Source organism: Lotus japonicus, chromosome 1 (genome assembly GCF_012489685.1).
Source record: "Lotus japonicus ecotype B-129 chromosome 1, LjGifu_v1.2".
Classification (NCBI taxonomy): Eukaryota; Viridiplantae; Streptophyta; class Magnoliopsida; order Fabales; family Fabaceae; genus Lotus; species Lotus japonicus.
Window position 1 is genome coordinate 98,779,700 of NC_080041.1, and position 23,550 is coordinate 98,803,249.

At 37.4% G+C, this 23,550-nt stretch overlaps 2 protein-coding genes and 1 long non-coding RNA gene across 8 annotated transcripts; 1 reads left to right on the forward strand and 2 right to left on the reverse strand.

The window, feature by feature from the left end:
- Positions 1-2,019: 2,019 nt before the first annotated feature.
- On the reverse strand, positions 2,020-5,572 carry LOC130728262 (uncharacterized). Of its 3 annotated transcripts, none has more exons than XR_009015626.1 (7): positions 4,895-5,570; positions 4,028-4,668; positions 3,280-3,308; positions 3,069-3,165; positions 2,907-2,972; positions 2,569-2,625; positions 2,020-2,126 (listed from the first exon to the last, which is right to left on the reverse strand). It is a non-coding gene; the product is annotated as an uncharacterized LOC130728262 (long non-coding RNA). The 3 variants fall into 3 exon arrangements; XR_009015627.1 differs by having other exon boundaries at positions 2,021-2,126; positions 3,074-3,165; positions 4,895-5,572; XR_009015628.1 differs by having other exon boundaries at positions 2,021-2,126; positions 3,074-3,165; positions 5,473-5,561.
- A 5,212-nt stretch (positions 5,573-10,784) lies between these two features.
- LOC130728261 (uncharacterized) lies at positions 10,785-15,373 on the forward strand. 3 transcript variants are annotated; one of them, XR_009015624.1, is made up of 8 exons: positions 10,785-10,942; positions 11,567-11,650; positions 11,866-12,005; positions 12,079-12,167; positions 13,163-13,242; positions 13,361-13,661; positions 14,555-14,721; positions 14,835-15,373. XR_009015624.1 is itself a non-coding variant. In XM_057579662.1 (7 exons), the coding sequence occupies exons 4-6, from the start codon at positions 12,087-12,089 to the stop codon at positions 13,623-13,625; spliced, it is 426 nt and encodes a 141-aa protein (XP_057435645.1). In that variant the 5' UTR covers positions 10,785-10,942; positions 11,567-11,650; positions 11,866-12,005; positions 12,079-12,086; the 3' UTR covers positions 13,626-13,661; positions 14,555-14,825. The 3 variants fall into 3 exon arrangements, 1 of the variants encoding a protein (XP_057435645.1); XR_009015625.1 differs by having other exon boundaries at positions 14,901-15,373; XM_057579662.1 differs by lacking the exon at positions 14,835-15,373 and having other exon boundaries at positions 14,555-14,825.
- Positions 15,374-16,206: 833 nt separating this feature from the next.
- LOC130728258 (uncharacterized) lies at positions 16,207-21,683 on the reverse strand. 2 transcript variants are annotated; one of them, XM_057579658.1, is made up of 8 exons: positions 21,314-21,683; positions 20,776-21,184; positions 20,234-20,465; positions 19,807-19,874; positions 18,028-19,621; positions 17,769-17,905; positions 17,452-17,608; positions 16,207-17,256 (listed from the first exon to the last, which is right to left on the reverse strand). In XM_057579658.1, the coding sequence occupies exons 3-8, from the start codon at positions 20,382-20,384 to the stop codon at positions 16,613-16,615; spliced, it is 2,751 nt and encodes a 916-aa protein (XP_057435641.1). In that variant the 5' UTR covers positions 20,385-20,465; positions 20,776-21,184; positions 21,314-21,683; the 3' UTR covers positions 16,207-16,612. The 2 variants fall into 2 exon arrangements, with proteins under 2 accessions (XP_057435641.1, XP_057435640.1); XM_057579657.1 differs by having other exon boundaries at positions 18,028-19,627.
- Positions 21,684-23,550: the final 1,867 nt, after the last annotated feature.

Below are 23,550 nucleotides of genomic sequence, written 5' to 3' on the forward strand. Positions count from 1 at the left end.
TGAAGCTGAAAACAGATTATTTGAAACAGTTACTTTAGCTTATCATGAAAATCTATGATGATAGATGAGAGGAGATAAGAAAGTGATTTCAATAACATACTGAAACAACTTAAATAATATATAGGTGATTATTTTAAAGAAATAAGTGATTATTTCATGAAGTAAGCAATAACAAACGATTTCTATGCAAAATGTTCAATTGAGTTCAATTTGTTTTTCTCAATCAAATATTAAACATGCAGGGTTATATATGTAATTAAAATCATGGTTCTGTTCTATTGACTTGGAGTTACCAAACACAACACACAGAACATTATTGTCCTGTTCCATCCTGTTCTGTCCCGTTCCGTTCTGTTATGTCCTGTTCCGTTCTGTCACCAAACACTACCTTATTGTGAAACGGAGGAGCTAGTAATAAACAAACATGCACACATGTGTGTGAAGATAATGCATATCTAGGTTAATATAAGCAATGCGTGTAAAATAGATTTGCTTGGACTCGGCTTTCTCTGCCCTATGTTTACTTTTTCTTTTTTTTTTTTGATAGGCGCTGTTTCTATGTTTACTTAAAGTTAGTTACTTAGAGTTAGAGTTAATTCCAGGGTTCGCTTATATCTAATATGCATGCACATGCGTGCTTGCCTACATAATTACATGCACATGCTTGTTTTCCTTCATAATTACTCGCACATACGAGCTTGTTTATTTATTATTTTTACAAGTGTGACAAATTTGGACGTAAGATACTACACTAAATTGCATAAAAAGTTTAAAATAAGGAAATTAAGCATATTTTGAATCATTATTTTCTTGTGTCACGTTGAATTTAAGATTCATATTAGAACTTGATCGTTTGCTCAACTATATAAACATGATGTCATTTATCTTCTCTATGCTACGTACTAAGCCATACTAATTCACCTTAATTTATATCATTAGCTTCCAAAATCTTTAGCTAGTTAACTTGTACTTTTTCTTTGATATTAGTTACGTGCCTACAAATTGTTCATCATGCCTCGTTGTTATGTGTGTGACAATGAGTTTTCAACTAAAGAAGTTTTAGATCAGCATGTGGCTAATCGACATTATCCTGGTCTACTATTAAATTTCCAAGCTGCTCCACTTCAAGTTGATCTCAATGCTCCTCCTATTGATAGCAAGAAACAAAATGATAAAGGAGGAAAGGGAAAAGAAGATGGAAAAGAAAAAGCAAGCAAAAGCAATAAAACACAAAAATAATGAAAAATCAAGAAGAATGATGATGAACTTTCATTCATGTTTAATATGGAATTCTTTCGAAATCTATGTAGAGAGAATTATAAATTCCTTAGAGTTTTCTCTGTCAAAGCAGTATTAACATTCATTCAAAACCAACCAGTGTATCTCGTTACATTTGCACTTGTTCATGCTATGAGATTTTCTTCTTGAACTCCAAGAGTCCGTGATCACTACTACAGAAAAGGCCTTTCGTCACGGTTAAAACCGCTCATTTGTCACGGTTAAACCGTGACGATAGAAGGCGTGACAATTGCTCAATTGCCACGGTTAAAGGCGGAACCGTGACAATTGATTCGCATGTTATCACGGTTTGTAAAGCGTAACCGTGACAATAGGTTCCTTCTATTGCCACGGTTACGTACTTAACCGTGGCAATAGAGGTTACCTATTGCCACGGTTACGTAGTTAACCGTTGCAATAGAGGCCACCTTTTGCCACGGTTAAGAACGTAACCGTGACAACAGGTGACCTCTATTGCCACAGTTACTTAACCGTGGCAATAGGTGGCCTCTGTTGCCACAGTTTTAAACGTGACAATAGGTCATACACCTGGTTTGTTACTAAAAAAATCTAATAAGCTAATAAGGATTCTTCTCTTTGTTCCTACTAATTTGATACTAAACATGCACTAAGTCTTAACGACTTAAACTAATGCTAATTGAGCTACAATTTTGCTTTTATGTTATGTGTAGAATTAATTCTATGTATCATGTAATCTTTTATCTTTTATACATACCGTGGCACTGAGCACACTTGCTTCTCTTTTAGCAGATACTGAGGGTCCAACAAGTGCCTCAAGTAGTATGAATCCAAAGCTATAAGCATCATCCTCTAAGTTTTTCATTTGCCTGAAATTACACATGTTGACAAAATCAAGAGACAAACTTAGGAAGAATCCACAAATAAATTATTAAACTACTAATGACTTTCTGCTAATTTATAAATGGATCAGAAGTTATCCAAGTTAAACTACTGATGACTCCCCACTTGCATCATTTTTCTCTGAGATAATGGACAATCCATAGTCACTAAGCTTTGCCATCCAATCTCACTAAGCAAAACATAGTTCAGGTGCAAAAGCTAAATATTGAGTCAAACTAATAGTGTACAAATTTCAAACTGAAAATGAATCAAACTTAAATTTGAATAAAATCAACAAAACTCATAAGAAGGAAAATTTAGCACCCAAAATAAAGCAAAGGAACACATGACAATAACAACTTGCAGCCTGCAACTAAATAAACAGCAATATACATGATAGACCTATAAAGATGGCAAAAACATACACACCTTCTTCAATAAGGCCCTTCAATGCCCATAAATCGCCCATAATTGGTCCACCTCCTCCTGTTAAGTCAGGGTACAACACTCATTTCAGCTGATAACTTCTAATGAGATTGACATGGCAACAATTAATATATATGCTCCCTCCATTATCTCATAACAGTTACTTATTTACATGTAAGTCAGAGAAATCAAAGCAACGAGATTATTTGGGCTGGGGGACTATTCCAGAGCAGGACACAATCAATTCTTATCAAAAACCCTGAGAGACTATCTCAAACAAAACATGTTGATTCAGAACTTGAATTTTGCATAACACACATGTTGGGAAAAGAGGACTAAACCTTAAAATACTTGTGTCCATGACATAAACATCAGATAACCACTTTTTTCCATCCCATCCACCACACCTGCATTCAAATAAACCCCACCTTATCACATGTTATAATTTGATCCTAATACAGCCAATTAGGATAAAAAGTCAAATTAAATGCTATAGATCTCACATAACAATTTTCCGGTTTCCAATTGCTGAAGCTGCAGTGAAATCCCTCGATGAAGGCAAGTCACCAAAGCTAGTTAATTCAGACCATTGCCATATATCTTGAACACCATCATTTGTTCCAAATGCCAACATGCCAACAAACAAGTCAAGTCTCACAACATCAAAGTCTTCACAGAACATGAACTGAACAAATATTATACAAAATGCCATACCAGTATCCAGAACCCAAAAGTCCCCCAACCTGTAAAATTCAGCCGTTAAGACGAGAAGTAAATAAACAAACACACATTTATGGTGAGAGCATCAAAGGTGATAAGCATTAATCTTAACTCTTCATCATATAATCATACATGGATTATCAAGTTGAGATTTTTCAACTTAAATCTAATCTTGACACATGTTCTTGTATTTTTTTTTTGGGGATCCAAAATGTTCTATGAACTTGAATTTTCAACAGCTCAATTTACAAGTGTGCAAGTCATTCAATAAATTGGAAAATCAACTTAACAAGCAAGGCATGATGCGAATCATGAAATCTGATTGTATACCAGCTCCAGAACAAACACCTTGGAAAATCTTCTTCAAAATGTGCTGGCACTTTATCAATAAAAGTAAATGACTATCAACTTTATATGAAAGAATTTCAGTGCAGAACAACTCAACTCACGACATGCTTGTTGAACAAAGGTTTGGCCAATAACTAATTAGACATTTAGCAACCAATTTTATGTTGTGTTGACGAAAGTGAAGTGTGTATCCTTGTGGTCAACTAAATTCAGAATGCAAAGATTAAACTTGATATATTATAAGTTCAGCTACTTGAATTTTCACTCCCGATACTTATGGCATCCTTGGCATAGCACATTCCCACATGTTTGATTGCAATAAAACCAGTCCAAGCATATCAGCGAATTATAGAAGTAAAATTAGCAGCAAATTGTAAGAGCAAATTATGCAAACCAGGCGGAATATCTCAGTTCCAGATTCTAAGCATTTATTGGATGCGCTCTCCTCCTGCCTTACTCTTCACAAATTCAAAAGAGGGCTGGTGCGCTACCTCAGTTATGGACTCCGTGCGTTTTTCAAGCTTTGTGATACTCACACATTCAACAAAAACATGAAGAAAAAGGAGAAAAAGTCAGTCAAGCATTTCATCAAACAGTTTGTAGATTAATAAGACATCAATAACACAGCTTCATTAGACAAGTTTTATGTGTGTAAGCTACAATGAAAATATGAGAAAGCAATTGAAACAAAAAGACCAAATATGGATGCCTACTAGAGGAAAAATAACAAATTGGATTTAGGAATAGGAAAAACTTCTTGGACATCCTAATCTATAGGAACAAGAAACAAGTGTCGTGTATAAAAACCATTGCAGTGCTGCCATGCTCTAGTCTAGTAACATCTCAATGGTCTATAGTACCTGAGATGAACAATATGAAATCAAAGATGTACTCTCGAGATTACCTTTGTCTATAAGACACTAAGATTGAGATCCTCTCCCAATCACACATAATGAAAGACAGAAACTATGACCATTGTTGGCAGCATTTTCAAGTATTGCCATCGGTTAAATTCGATTTTCCATAATGCAGCAACTTGTAAAACAAATATTCAAGAAAATATAGTCAAGTTAAGTTCAACCGCATTGTTCAGGAGATACAAAACAAGGTTTCTGTGAGGCATTTAATCAAACAGTTCTAGTGCATAAATTATTCTACCAATTGCAAACTACACTAATCAATAGCGTGACCACAAGAGTTACCAATGAATGAATAATATGATTTAGTAAACTTCATCCAATTGCCCAGAAGCTAGAATCACCTGCGAGGAAATAAAGAGAGGCAGAACCACAGCAGAGAGAGAAAGTGGAACCAGCTTCCAAGTCGGGATGAGTTGGGAAGATGGTGCGCAGGCAATGGCACGGGCGGCACCACCTTAGCCACCGTGTTCACTCTTCGCATTGCCGCCACAGGACGCGCCGTCGCGTGCTCAGGGAGGGTCACCTTCTTTGTTTTCATCTTCGTCACCGATCTGCTCTTCGAGTGAAACGAAGGAAACGGAGAAACAGATCTGGAACGAAATGTATCTAGAAGATAACAGAAGATTCTTCCACCATCATCGTGTGAGGGAAGGAGCGGCGCCGGTGGAATGGGCGGCACCGAGCAGGAGAAGGAGCGATTCTCCCATGCGAAGGAGAGGGAGAGAGAGAGCGATTGAGAAGCAGAGGGAGAGGAGGACTGACTTGCAGTGAGAACGAGAGGGAGAGAAGGACGTATTGCAGCGAATAGAGAGGGAACCAAGAGAACAGATCGAGAGGGTTAGGGTTTTTGGGTAAGTGAAAATCTCAAAAAAAATTGTCTATTGCCACGGTTCCTAAATAAAATAATAAAATATTGTACCATTTTGCCACGGTTCCGTGTATAACCGTGGTAACTGACCTATTGCCACGGTTCCGCCTATAACCGTGGCAATTGAGGCGTGGCAAAAGGTGTTTTCTGTAGTAGTGGATCGATTATTGTTGGTTATTTATATCAAAATTTTATATGAAATAACTTTTTAATTCAAATCATTAATTTTCGCCTATGCATGTCTTCCAAACATGGAGCAAATTCTCTCAACTAGCATTGTACTCGTGCAATGCACGGAGAGTGATTCTACAATTTGTTAGAATAAATTAAGTAATTTACGAATAAATTCTGCGATTTATTGCAATAAATTTAGTATTACATTTTGACACCGGCGACAAGAATGAAGTGGTTGTGTTCGACAAGGGAGGCGCTGGTCGCGCGCGCTGAAATGATAACACTGGTGAGTGTCGTTCGTGGGCTTGAATGCAACCCACACCATCCCTATTCGCAGAGACAACCTGGCAACATTGGTGGAGGAGCGGCGATGGAGCTTGGCTTGGTTACAAGACTTGTTGGATTCAATTGATTGTGTTACGATTAGGGTTTGTATCCTTGAATTTCAGCCTAGCCTATGTAGATCATCTTCTCTTTGAATGATATGGGTATTGAAAAAACTGAGGGATCGGATTTTGGCTTCATCTGTTGTTGGTGTTGAGGGTATATGGCTATGGTATTAAAGAAAGTAGTGATTTTGAGGACTGAAAAAGTAGCCAAGATCTTTGAGGCGGAGGTGGTGGTGCCCAAAGGTGGCGGCGGTGCTCAGAGGCGGTGATGGTGACTGTAGGTGTTGGGTGAGCTTTGGTAAATTAGTCAAAGTGTGGAAATAACATCAATTGCATAATTGGAATTTGAAATTAATTCAAGGATAAATTTGTCATTTCAAATGGTTGAAAGAGGTATTTATATAATAGAGTATTTAAGAACTGTGTATTTATTTTACTACATTTTTCATATCGATCAAAAAATATTTTCATTCATGGACAAATTTTAATCTTAAGAATATTGTTTTCAGAGGGATAAAAGGGGTGTGGTTGAAGACTTGAAGTAGACAAAGTGGGTGTAGGTTGATGAAAGAGTTACTTTTGGAATAATTTATTTAAAAAATAATAAGTAGTGTCAAATTTATAAAATAAGTGTGTAAAAATCAATTCCCATGATTATATATAATGTGGTCCCTTGAAAGGTAGTCTTCAATCTAGCCCAATTTGAAGCTAAAAAAAGTGTGCACCATGGACTGTAGATTGCAAGACTTGCAATTATAGGTTTGGAATTAAGTGGATTTTTTAATATTAACAAAAAGAGATATACACAATGCTTCAATCCTGTGACCATTATAAAAAGGATTAAAGGTGCGTGCACTGTCAGAGTAAATTTTGTTTGTATAGCCATCTGATTGAATTCTGTCACGTCAAAAAATATATTTTTGTTTTAATTAAAATTGAAAATAAAAGTTATTATTCCTCATGACATATTGTGGTTAATTGTCAATATAAAATTGTTTCACACTGACTGTAAATATTCAATAAACTCTTAAAAAAAATTAAAGCTAGTGGTATAATATAATACCTCCATTCTTTTATCACTTTGAACTTAGAGAAAAAAGAAAATCCACTAAGAATTTAAAGGGAACATTAATTAATGTTTGTCCAAATAAATTTTGGGTACAATGTTTCAATCATGTCACCATGAGAAAAAAAGTTAAGCTAAGGGTATGATATACGTATATTCTTTATTAACTATGAGCTTAGAGAAAATTATTGTTTCAATATATTTGTCTATTTAGAATTTCAAGAAAACAATCATTTGTTTTTTGTAAATGAGTGGGGCTTGGCCCCAGAAAGCAAGAAAAAACAACAAAAAGAAAGGAAAACAAACACCACACTAGTGAGAACTTAGCCCTTCTCATGCAAGAAACCAACATCGTCCATGACCAGCAACCACGTCATATCCAGCAATGGGACATCAAGAACCACCAATGGTCCTACTGAAGGGCCCCATATTTGGCAAGAAAATCCGCACACGCATTCATCTGTCTCAAAGTATGAATCATTGACACCTCTCATTGCCGAGAGAGCCAATATCATTTATATCTCATATGAGAGTCGCACACCTATGTCGTGGAGGAGGCGCACCCAGAACCAGGGAGATAGCCTCTAGGGAGTCAGCTCGACAAAACCACATGCTTACTCCCACCATCCCAAGCGAGTTGGAATCCATGCAACATGACTATTAGAGCAACTCCAACGCTGGTTTCTTAGCCCAGATGGAGTTGCTAAGAAACCAAGGGACAGTTTCTTATACATTGGAGCAGGGTTTCTTAAGGTTTCTTAATTTTTTGAACAGTGCGCAGGGTTCCTTCCACAAGGAACTTTGCTTTTGGTTCCTTAACATTAAAAATTATTATTTTCTCTCACCAAAACCCAACTGATTTCAGTGGGAAAACAACAGAATGAAGATGAAGGCTAGAAGATGAAATTGAACCCAACACAAATATGCAGAACATAATAGGAAGACATGAAATTGAAAAACAAATTATCATTAATTTTTTGAATATTACAGAGAACACAAAAGTCAATTTTTTACAGAGAAAAAAAACCATGGGAGCTCCAATCTTGCAGTGCATGTGTGAAAAGGGACCTCATTTCCTCCGATCAAGTGGAAAAGGAACAACCTTTGCCCCGATCTGCTAAAGTTGATGAAGGGAAGTGACAGGGATGACAAATTTGATGGAAAAGGAAGCTCCTTTGATGGAAACAAGGGTTGTGGGGGGAGGATTTTGGCAATTTGGCGGCGGTGGTGGCCGGTTTGGGGTGGATTGTGGCTGTTAGATGGCGGTGGTGGTAGGTTGGGGGCGGATTTGTGGCCAGAGAGACAGAGAAGAAGTGAGGGAGAGAGGATTTGAACCCATAAGTCAGGAGAAGGTGAGGGAGAGAGGAAGGGAAGAAGGAGTTCTGCTAGGGTTAGTGATGAAAGGAGAGAGCGAGAGAGAGGAAATGAAAGAGCGTGAGAGTAGAGAAGAAATGAGAGAGGAGCGACTAGGGTTATGAATGGAGAGTGAGAGAGGAAAAGATATAATTTATAGTGGGTGACCGACTGAGCCGGTTTTCTGCCCGCTATTGACCGGTCCAGACCGGCTGTAACCGGTTTTCTGCCCGTTTGGGCGTGAATTGACCGATTTTACCGGTTTTCTCACCGTTTTGGCATCAGTCTTTGAATTTTCAGCTTCTATACATTCAATAAAATTGCTTTTGCTATAAAAAACACAATGTACTTTTTATTTTATTTTTAAGTTAATATGCTGATATTTAAATTTAATTGTTTTAAATATTAAGTAAATTTAAATTAAATTCGTATAAATATTAATTAAATTATTTTTTAGTTGAAGTATTGATTTAGTATTAAATTTTAAATCTAAATTGGGTGAAAATAAATATTATAAATTTATGTTGTATGGTGAGACACGAGTGAGACCCTTCAAATAATAATTTAAGAAGTCATGGGTTGGAGCAAAATCTGCTTCAGTTCCTTAGAGCATCTCCAATGCTAGTTCTTATTTCTTAGTTCTTAGCACTACTCATGTGGGCCCGTATTGCCACATGTGCTTAAGCAACTCTCAAGCAATTTTGCTCAAACAATGAGTTCTTAGTTCTTAATTCTTACCATTATTCATTTGGTCTCACCAAACACATTATTTATACTTTTTATTTTCATAAAGTAATAAAACAAAGCTCATAAGGTAATAAAATAATTTGGATGAAAGAGAAAAAATAATTTTTTATGTTAAGAACTCAAAGAGTAAAATTCATTATATAAGAACTGAGCTCTTATTTTTAAGAACTAAGAACTTCATGTCAGCACTTCTAGTGGTTAAGAACTCAGTTCTTAGTTCTTAACTCAAAAATAAGAACTAAAAATCTTGCATTGGAGATGCTCTTAGGAGTTCCTTAAGTTTGAAGTGGCAGTATGGGTCCACAGGAATACTGCAGAATTGTGTTGAATAGTGTGTTAAGAAACCAAATATGGAATTTGTCATTGGAGTTGCTCTTAGCTCCATGCAAGTGATTTCCCTAACATTCCCTTTTTCGAAAAAACCAAACATCTTGTATAAATAATTCCATTGGAAGAAAAAATAATAATAAAAGAGATAAATCATTACCAATGATTTTGAAGTGCTATAATGATGTTAGTTTGAAGATTCTTGAATTTTCGAGATCTCTATTAGGGGTGTACAAGAGACGGGTTATGACGGGTTTTGCCTAATCCTAACCCGACCCTAAATATTGACCGGGCTAATTCTTATACCATAACTCGTTCCTAGACCCGAAGCAACCCGACAATATGCAGGTTCAATTTAGGACGGGTCTATGTAGGATGAGATCGGGTTGGCCCGAGGGACAATAAATCTAAGACTATTTGATACTAATTGTCAAATTTAAAGATAATACCATACTAAAAGAGTTATAAGTGAGAACTATTTTTTAGAAGAAAGAACTTGAAATGATCCAATTCTTTGCATAATCTATTACACTTGAGAGGTTTACATTTTGTTTGATCTATATACACGTGTCACTCATTTTGTTTGATCTCTCTTCACTTGTCTTAGATGTGCATAACGCACATGCATGATTTTCTCTTGTTAGAGCATGAAAATGTCCATCTTTTTACCAACGTTTATTTAATTCATAAGATAGATGTTAAACATTTTCATGTCATCCACATGGTAAGATAAATTTGAGCACCATCTATCACATTTTAACCATTATAACAAATTAAAATTTTATAAAATATATATGTGGGACGGGCCGAGTGGCCCGAGCGTCAACCTGAACCTGACCCGACCCGAAGCTGGATAACTCTATGATCAACCCGAACCCGGTATCTTTTAATGATCGGGTCGGGTTCGGATAGGGCCGGGTCTTGTACACCCTAATCTCTATATTCCAACTTCCTTGTTGAAACTGGAAATTTAATTTAAGTGATCAAATTTTCTAATTTGTTCTTAAAAAAATAAATAATAAGAGATAAATTGAATTTTAAGGATAAAATATAATTTTTTGCTCTCTCTCACACCAGCCCTAATCCTCTCTCTTCCTGAAACGAATTGAATTTTCTCTCAAACTCTCCTCTCCCCTGACCGCCCCTCTCTCCCGTGAGAGGCGGATCTACCGCCTGGCCACCCTGGGCCTGTGCCCAGGCTCTGGCAAAAAAACAGTGTTTTTTCTTTGGCCCATATCGCCACAAAAAATAAAATAAAAAGGGCAAATGTAAAGGTAAGGGAAAAGTTATTGAAGGGAAAAGTTCAGGGACTAGTTCATAAAAACAAAATTCTGAAACCCTAGTCTTTCAGTTGCTCGATTGTTCATTGCTCACGCACGGCTTCACCACTTCCTTCACGCACGGCTTCACCTCTGTTCACCCATTGTTCAATTGCTCCCTCCACCAAACCACCAAGCAGAAGCAGGTAAAACTTCTTAATCAATTGTGACTTTGTCTCTGTCCTCTGACTCTGATTGGCGTGGGTGGGTGAGAGTGTGAGACGGTGAGTGAAGCAAGGAGAGCAGTCGGCGACGGTGGGTGAGTGAAGAGGGAGTGGCGGTGTGGTGGCCTGTGGGAAGGGGGTGAGTGAAGAAGTGAGACTGTGAGAGTGTGGGCTATGTGGCGGTGTGGCCTGTGGGTGGGCGGTTTGTCAATTTCATTGTGAGATTGAGATTTGAGATTGAGAAGCATGTAGTCATTATGGTGAAAGAGTGAGTGAGAGAGACAGAGTGAGGTTTTGGTTTCCAATTCCTCTGTTTTGTCTTCAATTTTTCCCTGCCAATTGGCCCTCAAGAAAGGTTTTGGCTTCAATTTTGCAGCTCACACATACCACAATGTCGTCGAGACATACAGATTCGACCTCTGAATCTGATGATGGATTCCACCCTTTTATGCTTTGCGTTTTTTTAAGCTATGAAAGTTATGATCTATTCTTGATTCACATCATCCACAAACTCTCCAGTTTTTTATTTCAATTTCGCACTCGTTTTCATCCATTATTCTGGTGGCTTTCCATTTTATTATACTGATATGTTATATCATGTTGAAGGATTTTTCATACACTTGGATGCAACGTTCATAGCCCAGTGGCATTTTTTAGCAAGGAATTGCCAGCTAGTTGACGTGTTATAAGGTGGTGGATTCTAACTCAAAGTTAATTCCTTAGTTTAGTATTTGATTTTATTTAATATATATATACCGTTTTGGTCATTACACTTTTCACTAACATACAATTTTAGTCAAAGTTACTCATATGAAAGCATCCAAACGTAAATCACGTCTTTGTCAGATTCAATTTTATCCGATCCAAATCTCCTAACTCATCCAAACATATCCAATGTTGCCCAGGCTCCACAAAATTTCTGGATCTGTCTCCCGTCAACTCCACTTCTCCACCGCCATCTCTCGCGCTGACGACCTCTCTCTTCCGCCGCTGACCGCGACTTTGAGATTGGACTCCGTTACCTGTCGGAAGAAGCAGCTTTGCGGTAAGTAACTATCATTCACAATAATTCATTCTGTTGGTAAATTTTAATTGTTCTTTTTAATTCATCGATGCAGAAAGAGGAATGAGTGAAACCAGTGTTAAGGAAAATCTAAAGAAAACCAGTGCTCCCCCAATTGTTAAGTTGGACAAGGCATTCAAGTTGGTAAACATTCTTTTCTCCCTTTTTGTGCTTGTTAAGTGGATGGTGAATTCTTTCATATGGCATTGATCTGCATTCATACAGATATTATCTTACAGTAGTGAATGAATGTTTTATCAAATGTTTTGCCAAGTTTGCACTGAGTACTAACTACATAATTTGTTTTCTAGAGCTTATTCTAGAAAATGATTTCCATCTTTCTGAAGGATTTATTTACTACTTTTGATTTATGTGCTTTTTTTGCAAGTAAGTGTTGATTCATACTCCCTCCGTTCCTATTTAACTGTCCGGGAGAGAAGAAACACACATATTAAGGAGTGCAATTAATTTTGTTGGTTTTCATAAAAGTATTATTTGTTTTTCATTTTTACCCTTTAGATTGCATTTTTTTCTTCATTTATTGTTTCTACAAGGGTATTACTTGGAAAACATCAATTAATGCTCTCTTGAAATTATTAGTGGACAGATATATAAGAACACAATATTTTCTTCAAAGTGGACAGTTAAATAGGAACGGAGGGAGTATATGATAAAGAAATATTCCAAAAATCTGCATTTCAAGTAAAACAGAGGAGTCTTGAAAATCTGTTTGATCTTTTAATAAACTGCGAAATTTGTTTCCCAGTCTCTTCCAGCTTATGAGTCATCACCGTTGATCTCTTGGGAAAAATTCTGAGAGAAATATGTGTAGTTTATATTGATTATGTTGGATCTTAGAATGCAATATGATCAATCTATGATTTATTTGGATTTGCAATTTAGTTCTTTATCAATATTTCCCACCATAATCCTAAAAAAAGAGGAAACAGTAAGACTATGAAGTGTGTTAACAATTTAAAATCCAAATCATATCACAAACCGGGGTGAGTGGAAAACTCTTTCTTCAAATTCCTTTTAGCGCTAATGCTTTCTTTTTTGTAGTATAGGCTAGGAGGGGTTTAACTATAATATTTTGATTTTTTTGTGTGTTGCTCATAGTTACTTCTTTTGATTGGCAGGCTGAGGTATGGGTTAACAATATGAGCAAAGCTGCAGATGATGAAACAACAGATATGGATATTGGGGTTCGACATCCTAGGTTAGCATAATCACCACGGTTAAATTGTTGATCCTTCGGCTTCTGTGAATCTATTTGATATGCCTATTTGTCTTTCACGATTATTTACGTTATGCTATACCCTTATACATCATTGTAGGCTTGGTCTTGGGGCAAAAGTCTCACGCCAATCCAAAGTTGAGGCTACATCAAATGACCCTGTTGAAAGAAAATTGTTTGCCAAATTGGATGCTGCAAAAAGAAAAGCATCCAATATTGCTAAAGAGTCTACTTCAGTTGCATCAAATATTTTAGATGATGATGAAGACGATGAAGATGCCGAAAGCAGAACAAGTGCATTTGTCAAGAGGAAAGCAGTAGCTCCTCCGACCTCGTCTATACCGGGAAATAAAAAGCAGAAGTGACATTTACTAGTAGGAGTTGTTTTTTACTGCAAGGCTGTAAGTTATCACATAGTTCGATCCAGTACATCTTTTTAAAAATTAAAGACATGATGCATTTCATGGTATTTATTGTCTGTTTTGATTTCAACCGAATTTCAAAGCGAACACACCCTTAGTTGTGCACTCAAGAAAAATGAGTAGAAGTGCTTTTTGCCTACCCAATTGTAATCCAACTTCTCGATGAGGGATTAATCCTAGTCTCAGTGTCCACATTCTGACTATGTTCCTCCTTCCCTCTCCTTCTTTACAAGACCTTCATTGTAACAAGGAAACATGTAACAATGTACAGAGATAGGGGTGGGAATAGGCTAGACCGTTCGTAGGGGCCTATGGCCTAGCCTACCACAGGCCCAGGCCAAATTGGTAAATAGGCAAGGCTTAGGCTTTTTGAAAAGCCTATATAGTTAAAAAGGCCAGGCTCAGGCCATTCAACAAGCCTTGTAAGCCTTACAGGCTAGCCTATTTAAGTAAATATGATTAGTATTTTTTTGGTAAATTGTAAATATGATAAGTATAAATATATTTTACCCTTGATGATGTCTATATATTAGAAATTTATTATAATATCTTGATATTATATACTTATTGAGATTTTTATATATTTAAGCAAATTGACTTATATAACGATTCAAAGTTATAAGTCTTTTTTAAAAATAAATATATGACGTATTTAAATATCTTAATATGACGTGTGATTTTAAATTGGCTCTCCAACTCTAAGAAACCAACATAATCTCGTTTAGTTTCTTCACTACCTATTAGCTAATAATATTATAAGTCTGATTGTTGAAAAGATTATTTTAGTATAATTTAACTCGTTAGCTTATAAGTTTGATAGCTTCTTTATAAATAAATTTGTTAACAAACGTAAAACTCTTGTTGTGAAACAGGCTACCAGGTCAAGCCAGGCTTTCGGAAGGTTCAGGCCAGGCTCGAAAAAAAGCCTTTGATAGGCCATAGGCCAGTCTCAGGCCTTAAGATTTTTAAACAGGCTAGGCCTATTTAAGCAAAGCCTACCTAGGCCCGGCCTATTCCCACCCCTATACAGAGAGAAATGGTATGTAGTTCAGTATATTTGTACTGTTTGACATGTTAACATTTGAGCATATGTACTCTTTTGTGCAACTGATACTAATGGAACATACATTGCTGTTTCTTGTATGCCTCAAGTGGTCTTATCCAAGATGTGATGTTCTTGATGGCGGGTAAAATTTGTGGTGTTGATTGGTAAATCAGGTTATGGAATCACTCCTCCATGTAGGCATGGAAACGAGGTGGGGCAGGGTTTTAGGAAGGCAGAGATGAAATTATGATACCTAACCCTATCCTTGTTGGGTTCGAGGAAACCCGCGGGAACCCAGGACTTCGTTTTTTCAAATCTTATTATTAGACTTGCCAATAGCATGCAAAAGCGGTGCAATCACGGTGGTGCGGGGCGAAGCAGAGATTTCCCGTGAAGGTGGCGCCTGCAGCGGTGCGATCGCGGTTCTTGTAGCTGTTTTAGCGGGCCAAAATCACAGTTGTCACAGAGCTATTTTGTTGCTATAGGGTTTCTGATTTTTTAAGAGAGAAGAAGGTTCAAAAAGTCAAAAATGCACTCACAATTAGAACGTTGGGGCTATTAGTTTAAGGGCATTTTTTGTTTTTTGATTCTATTAGTTGGGATTACTATTGGTTTTTCAGATCTATTAGTTGGAGTATTCTTGGTACTCCGTACTTTGTTTATTATGACCTAGAGAGTCCCCCTCCCTCGAAAAACAGAATACACATCTGACTTGCACCTTTCTTCTCTTGTAGACCCTTACTCCTACATCTTCGCCACTTGGACCACCTTTCGGCCACCTTCTTGCGACCTCCAGCCTCCTTCCTTTGTCTTCTTTCTTCTTCTTCCTCCTTCATGTAGCGGTCATCTTGCTATGCGCTATACTGCTATAATGTTTTTTGGGGTTTGCCGCTACACTTTTCTATCTAGGATTGACAACTGACAAGCTTGCTTATTCTATATATATTTAAATAAGTCTTGTAGAAAACACATTTTAACTCAAATAATTTACAAAAATGTATGTCAAGAATATTAAAAGTATGAAATTTAAGAACTAAATCAAATTAATATGATAAAAGGCAATGAAAAGGGACAATAATATGAAACCAAACAAAATATCTAAAAACTGTTTCAGATAAATTTTAGGATAAAGTGCAAATTAGAGAACCCAAGCAATCTATTGTTCTTATTTCTACTTTTAGTTTAGGGTTTAGAGGGAGAAAACAAGAAGTTTCCAAATCTTGTTTAAACTTTCACAACTGAAAACCAGAGGGAGTCCTCATGAAGGAATGTTTACCCGATTGACATCTGGAGCACCCAGGTTAACCTTCTAAATATCGACAAATATTATCAACATTGAAAAAATTAAGACTTTATCTTACTATTTAACTTTGCATTTCATAATTTATAATAAATATCGAAAAAAATAATATATGTTCGCGCAACGCGCGGGTCTAACATCTAGTTATTCATATTTCTGTTAGTTCAACCCTTTGAAGCTACACCAAGCTGAATTCACATTCCATTATTTCCACACTATGAATACAATCTGGGTTAACCAAAAAGCAAATATACAAAGAAGGATGATATCAAACAAAATTACAACACACAAGCTAAGGTGATCAGAAAATCAAACTTTACAAAATCTACAACCAAACACCTTTGGGCCTTCACTTGGTGAAATGAGTCCCACACCGAATAAAACTATTTCTTTCTGTTTGTCTTTGAAAACAAGCCTAGTTCTGTTCTTTTGCAAGTAGCAACTGCAACTGGCTTCCTGTTTTCACCTTTGAGTTGAGGTTCTTTATTGAGTATCCTCATTCACACTCACGTTACACTATCTGATATCAGTTAGTTATGGTGAACAGAAACAGTATCAAGCTCCAACTATGGACAGAAAGCAGTTTCAGCCAGTGCTCCTCTCATTGTCCTTCAATTCAAATTGAAGCAGAAAAGAACTACTTTCTGTACCCTCACTCACAAGGCTCAAAATTGTATCTTCGATCAGTTCGGCGAGAATCACCTCGCCCATTTCAAAACCAACTGTTTCAGCATGAACTCGAAGGTCCATCCATGCTCCATTTCTCTCCATGTCTTTCCTCACAATTTGCTCCAAAGTATGTGGCGGGGGCAAGGGAAGGACATGCCAGCACACTCCTTCCCAGACCTTGAGAATAACCTTCTTCATACTTGGAGTTGGTCTAATGCTAGGATTTACAAATGATGCCCAAGGCGAGACCCCAAAGTAATGCCAACAAATCTCCATGAGAACTTCATTGATGCAATCAAATAGGAGCTTCTGGTCGTGTCGAAGTAGATTTGAGAAGAACTCAATCTGATCAAACAGGGAAGGATCTAGTATGTTGTCTGAGGAAAGGCATTTCATGAACAATTGATCTCGAGTCAAGCCAGAGGCATGAAAGACAGCATTAATGTAGTCATATATCAATTCATTTTCTTCAACACGATACTTTCCTCTATCAAATTGATCCGTGGTTGAAGAGTCGTGTTCTTCAAATTGAATTTGTATTGGTTGTGCTGATAATTTAACTGAAAATCAAGAATGAATGTGTTACCAGATTGAAAATAATATGATAAATTAAAAGTGTTAGTTGGTCTCTCAGAAATAGTTTCTAACTTTAATTTGTCTGCGGGCAATGAAAAGGGACAATGATATGAAACCAAACAAAATATCTGAAAACTCTTTCAGATAAATTTCAGGATAAAGTATGAAGGAATGTTTACCAGGTTGACATCTGGAGAACCCAGGGCTGAAGTCATCTTCTGTGAACAGTGTATCGAGCACAGAAACAGGACTTGGTAGCTCTTCAAGTTTCTTAGGGATGGAAGAGCGAGAAGGGGGTGAGAGTGGTGACGATGGTTGGATCTCTTCTGCAACATCCTGCAAAAGAATCAGATAATAATTTATGCTTCAGTTAAAATCTTATAGATATCTAGGCTTTGGAAGAAATCTTAAGAAGTTCATACTCCGTGCATTATAGACAATTTACCCCTAATTAAGATTCACATAAAAAATTTATGTATTGAGTGAGTGACATTACCTCATTCAAAAATTCAGAACATCTAGCACTATCAGGAATTTGTGAGATATCATTATTTTGGTCCTTCCCTGCAATGAAGCCAGTAGGATCCCTGGAAGATTCCAGAACACTTTTCTCTTCTGTAGATTCTAAATTATCTGCACAAAAATTTAGAGAGGATAAATGAAAAAAGATCTATAATCACATGCATGAATGCACAAACCAAAGTTCATTACAGCATCTATAATTTAAATCATGTACTTTGAAGTGAACACAATACCTTCATTAGTATAAACTTGACCAGGATCACGCGAGAGAGTTGACTCAGACTTTATTTTTTGCACTTCAATTTTAGAGCTTTCATCATAAATGCTTGTCTGGTTCTCTGAATTGTCTGTTTCCTGATCCACATGACCAGTAGAGGTTGCTTGTTTGGGAGAAGAGTTATCCTCATTAACCTCACAAGTTTTATCTGAAGTGGGAAATCTCGCCTGTGCAGTCACAAAATGGTGCTCCATATTCCTTGCAGGACTTCCAAGAGGAGAAAAGCTGTACTCGGGAAGTGAGAGAATTTTCCCAAGGGTTTTGGGAATCTGCCTGCTTGAAATGCTTGTGTTCTCATCTCCATTATCCAGCATTTCACAGAGATGTTTCTTGGCCTCAATATATATGTTAGAAACCCTATCTTTGGGAGCATCACTTTCATGTTCCACAGAGTATTTCAATGTACTTGTCTTGTTTCCTTTCATAACATCAAACATAGGTCTTGCAATCTTTTCAATGAAGAAATGTTCTTTACTAGGAGATCTCATTCCAAGACTAGCTTTACCAATGGCTTTGCCTCCTGCTTCCTTTTTTTTATGTTCAGCAGCGAGTTCAGGGTTTCCATGCCTCTCCTTTCCGATAGCATGCTTTAATTTCTTCTTTATCTCTTTAAGTGAAAAATGTGAACTTGCTCTTACTGGAGGGCCTTTGTAATGGACAATATCCTGAGATTCCAGTGATGAAGCAAGGTTGTTTTCACTTTCAGAATTTTGCATGCCCGTTAGCGCAGGTTTCAGAATGACAATTCTGTTTGAAAACTCGCTCTTCTCATTTTTATTTGTTGGACCTTTTGATTGAGACTTTACCTTCTTCCTCAAAAATTTAAGATGCTTGCGGTTGACAATCTCGCTAGTTTGTTTCAGATTTCCATGGTCTTGTTTGGATAAGTTGGAGCTAGTAATTGAACTGTATTCTTCGTCACTTCCCCCTTTAGCATTTTCAACCTCCTGAATATATTTCAATAAGTGAGAGTTCGGGTCGTGCAGAAGTCTGAGAGACAATTCCTTATCTGAGCTTATAACCCGAAGGGCTTCCACGAGTTCCTGTGAGCAAAGGAATTTTCTATCTTCTACCAGATCTTTCCCATTCAATATCATATGATTCACGAAGTCATGTATTGCATCTTTTGCAAGGTCTTCAGAGATAACATGTTTTGGGTCTGATTGTGCGTGAACTTTGCCATCATTGTCCTCATGCATCATGGAACAAGCACGTTCAATATCACAAAAATCTTCCATTATCTTGTCCAAATCAATGTCATCTTTTGATTGCTGCTTTAAATGCTGATTATGTAAGAGCTCAGGTTTCAAGGTTGCATTCAACTCACGGCTATCCATATCGGCGCTTTTCTTGCGAGATTTCTTTTTTCTTTTGGAATCTGTCTTCAGGGAGTCTTCACGCCCTGATCTGGATTGCTTTGATTCTACTTCAGCATTAACTTGATCCTTTACATCATCCTGGTCAATGAACATTTCTTCTTCTATAAGTTTCTTCACACTAAGCTTATCAGCATCAGTTGTCACTGTTAGTCTTTTACTCTCTACTCTGTCCTGAAACTTAGATGATGCAGTAATATCAATAAATGACTTAACTAGACATACTATTAGCAAATGGCGAATAACCTAGTGTGACTAACACTCTAAAATTTTGCCAATTTCATGTATTTAAACTTCAAATTTTTGGATGGAAGAAAAATATTCAAAATTTGCATAAGCATATGAATGGACAGACTTACAAAATTGCCCTGATATTCTTCATCCAAATTGCTCAATGTCTCAAACTTGTTCTTGGCAAGTATAGAACCTGTACAAACAAAAATATGAAATTCAATGATTTTTATGATTCTTTTCAATGAATGCAGCACAGTTTGAGACAATAATCCAGGATCAGTATACAAAGACAATGAAAGACTTTAAAACTCAAATATAGTAAAACATTGATTGATGCACAAACATCACTCATGGCACAAACGCTTCTAAAGCAGAGTATGACACCGGGAAAGTCATCTATTGGGAGGGATTGCATCAGTTTCCCATCCAAATTATTTAGCATAAACATATTTTTTCTACACAAAGACATTCCTTATTGATATATAGTTATACACATATGACAATGTTGTCAAAATTTGGAAGTACAAATTTAGACATTAAAAGGTTTCTTACCAACAGCATGCCTGCTGCTGTGACTCCGATCTGCAATTAACTTCCAAGTAGAGCGGCCATGGCGAAAATCAAATATACTGATAAAACCCCACATACAACCTGACTGGTCTTTCTCATACTGGACAGGGAATCTTTTGGACCTCTTTGGCATATTGATTGGCACAGTTGACTTTCTTATATCCTTATTTTGCCAATTTTAACACAACTCCTCAGAGGTATAATCTTGCTCAACCTGAAGGAAACAATGATATTAAAGTCATAAAGGCACAGATTATCACCCCAAAACCATAGCTCATGCACAACACCCTAATCACAAGGGAGAAATGATGCACTAAATATATGCAGAACAAACTAATCTCTTCATATGAACAAGTATGTTTCAATCACACAGTTGATCATCTGAATCACCAACTCCTCAATGGACAAAAAGTTGGGTTTCCACAGAAAATGGAAGAAGATGCAAGTAAATTAAGAGGTTAGCAATATGGCATGTAAGGAAAACTGAAAAAGTAGAGGAAAATCAGATTGGATGAACAAAGTACCTCTTATTCAGGGACTTTTTGACTCAACATGCTGAAAGAGCAAAAGACAAAGATGCAGCTTCATGAGTCCACTCACAAAGCATCCAAAAATTCCAATTTCAGTTCCCCAAGTTTCCCAACTGAGTGGAGCTCACAAGGGCAATACAAGCTTCATGCAGAGACCTTAACTCAGTTATCCACTTCCCACAAAAGAAAAGGCAAATTTGATGCATCTATCCACAGATTTACAGCTCAGTGGTTCAGTGATTCCCACGCTTTCTTCCAATAGAAAAAAGTTAAAGTTGAATGATTAAACGTGATGGAAAAGTTTGGTAATAATCCCATAAAAAAAAGCTCAACACACAAAAGTTTGGCCCCCAATCAAATCCAAAATTCCATGATCACCAATTCAAGCACAACTCCATGATTTCTGCACAAATAGAATCAATGAATGTAATCAAATTCAATAAAGCTTTCACAACAAAACAGTCACAGAAGCATCCAAATCCCATTTAGTAACAATATATCATTATGAAGGATTTTCCAAATAAATTCTTACCCAACTGGAAGTTACAACTCTTCTTGTACATCATTCTCACTGAAATTCTCTTGAGTCTCACTATCACCAAGACCCAGATGGACAATGTTTTAGGAGTGAAACTAGAATCAAGTTTTAACAGACAAGAGCCAAAAAAAATGAAGACTTTTCCAACTGGGTATCTTTTTGACAGCCAAAAAGAGGAGGAAAATGGAAACTTGCACCAACCCACTATAGTTTAACGCGGAATTTTGATGCTTGCAGCAATTAAAGACTGAGAAAAAGTGAAAGGAAAGAAGGGGCAGAGAGAGAGAAATGGTGGTGTTGAGGATTGTGTGAGAAAGTGAAAGGGGAGAGAGCTTTTGCAATGGTTTTGTTGGGAGACAGACAGAGTAGGAAGAAACAAGAATGAATACGTGAGAGTTGGGGCAGTATGGTATTCGTAGGTGGGGTCCACTTATGGCTTTTTGTATATTGACTTGTCATTGTAATTTTAGGGGGGTGGGGGGGAAATGTTTGTTAGTGTATGTACAACTACAAGCATGTTGTAAATTTTAAAGATTATTATAAAGTATGAGATAACCATATGATACAATATTACAATATACCCGATTTAGTTTAGTGGAGTGTGACAGAGTTTCGTAACTCAAGGTCACAAGTTCAAACTCATACTAATTTTCTTGAGTAGGTAAAACTACGTCCCTGTCCCTCACAGTCTAAATTTTTAATAACCAGACAAAGTAGAGATTCTTAGCAGATTGGCGGAGATGGAAAGTAGAGACGCAAGGGAGACAGGGGATCAAATTGGCGCAGTGCCAAACAGGAGTGCAAACAATTTTCCATGAAGATAATGTCCTACAACATCAGAGGTCTGGGTAGTACTGCCAAGAGGAAAGTCATCAGGGAGCTAGTGACGAAGGAACAAATTGATTTTATATGTATACAGGAGACCAAATTGGAGGTTGTGGATGCACGAATATGCTTGCAAATTTGGGGGGATTCGCATTTTGAGTGGCAGGCTGTTCCGGCAGTGAATAGAGGGGGCGGTCTGTTATGCGTTTGGAAACGAGGGGTGTTTCAGATGCAAGATTGTTACTCCAAACCAGGTTTCTTGGGGCTTGTTGGACGTTGGGGCGATATGGTTGAATCATCTGTTATTGTTAATGTGTTTACTCATCTTGCAGACTAGAGGAGAAGCGGATTATGTGGCAGGAATTAATTGAATGGAAAAATCGAAATCCGGCATCGCATTGGTGCTTGGGTGGTGATTTCAATTCAGTGCGAGTTGAGGATGAACGCAAAGGCGTGGCACTTAATTCTGGATCACAAAGGAGAGACATGGCAGAATTCAATACATTCATTGAGGATATGGAGGTTTGGGATCTGCCGCTGTCAGGGAGAAAATATACTTGGTACAGACCAAATGGACAGGCACAGAGCAGAATTGATCGCTTTCTATTGTCTCCAGACTGGTTGGCAAAGTGGCCACATAGTACACAACTGGGTCTCCACAGAGATATTTCTGATCACTGTCCCTTGCTGCTAAGGTCAATGTATCAGGATTGGGGTCCAAAGCCCTTTAGAGTAATGAACTGCTGGATGAAGGATCACCGTTTTGAGAAGGCTGTCATAACAGCATGGGAAGCTCAAAAGGTTCAAGGCTGGGGTGCGTATAAGCTCAAGGAAAAACTGAAGGGATTAAAAGCACAATTAAAGATTTGGAATAAGGAGGTGTTTGGTGATCTGAGGACTAGGAGGGATACGGTGGTTCATCAAATTAATGAACTGGACAGAAAACAGGAAGAAATGGGTCTGTCAGTAGAGGAAGTAAATCAACTCAAAATGGCCACGTCTGACTTTTGGTCAGTTCTGAAATTGCAGGAGTCCCTGTTATATCAGAAATCACGGTCACAGTGGCTTAAGGAAGGGGATCAAAATTCCAGGTATTTCCACTCTTTGATTAACTGGCGCAGACACTCAAATTCAATTGTGGGGTTGATGGTGGATGGCTCATGGGAAGAAAGGCCGGAGATGGTGAAAGCTGAGGTGAAGAGTTTCTTTGAGGAGAGGTTTGCAGCAAATCCTTGGGCAAGCCCAACTCTGGATGGGGTGCCTTTCACGCAATTATCACAGGCAGACAATGATATCTTGGTTTGCAGATTTGAGGAAGATGAAGTGAGAGAGGCAATATGGGAGTGTGGAGGAGACAAAAGCCCGGGACCGGATGGATTCAATTTTAGATTCATTCAGAAGTTCTG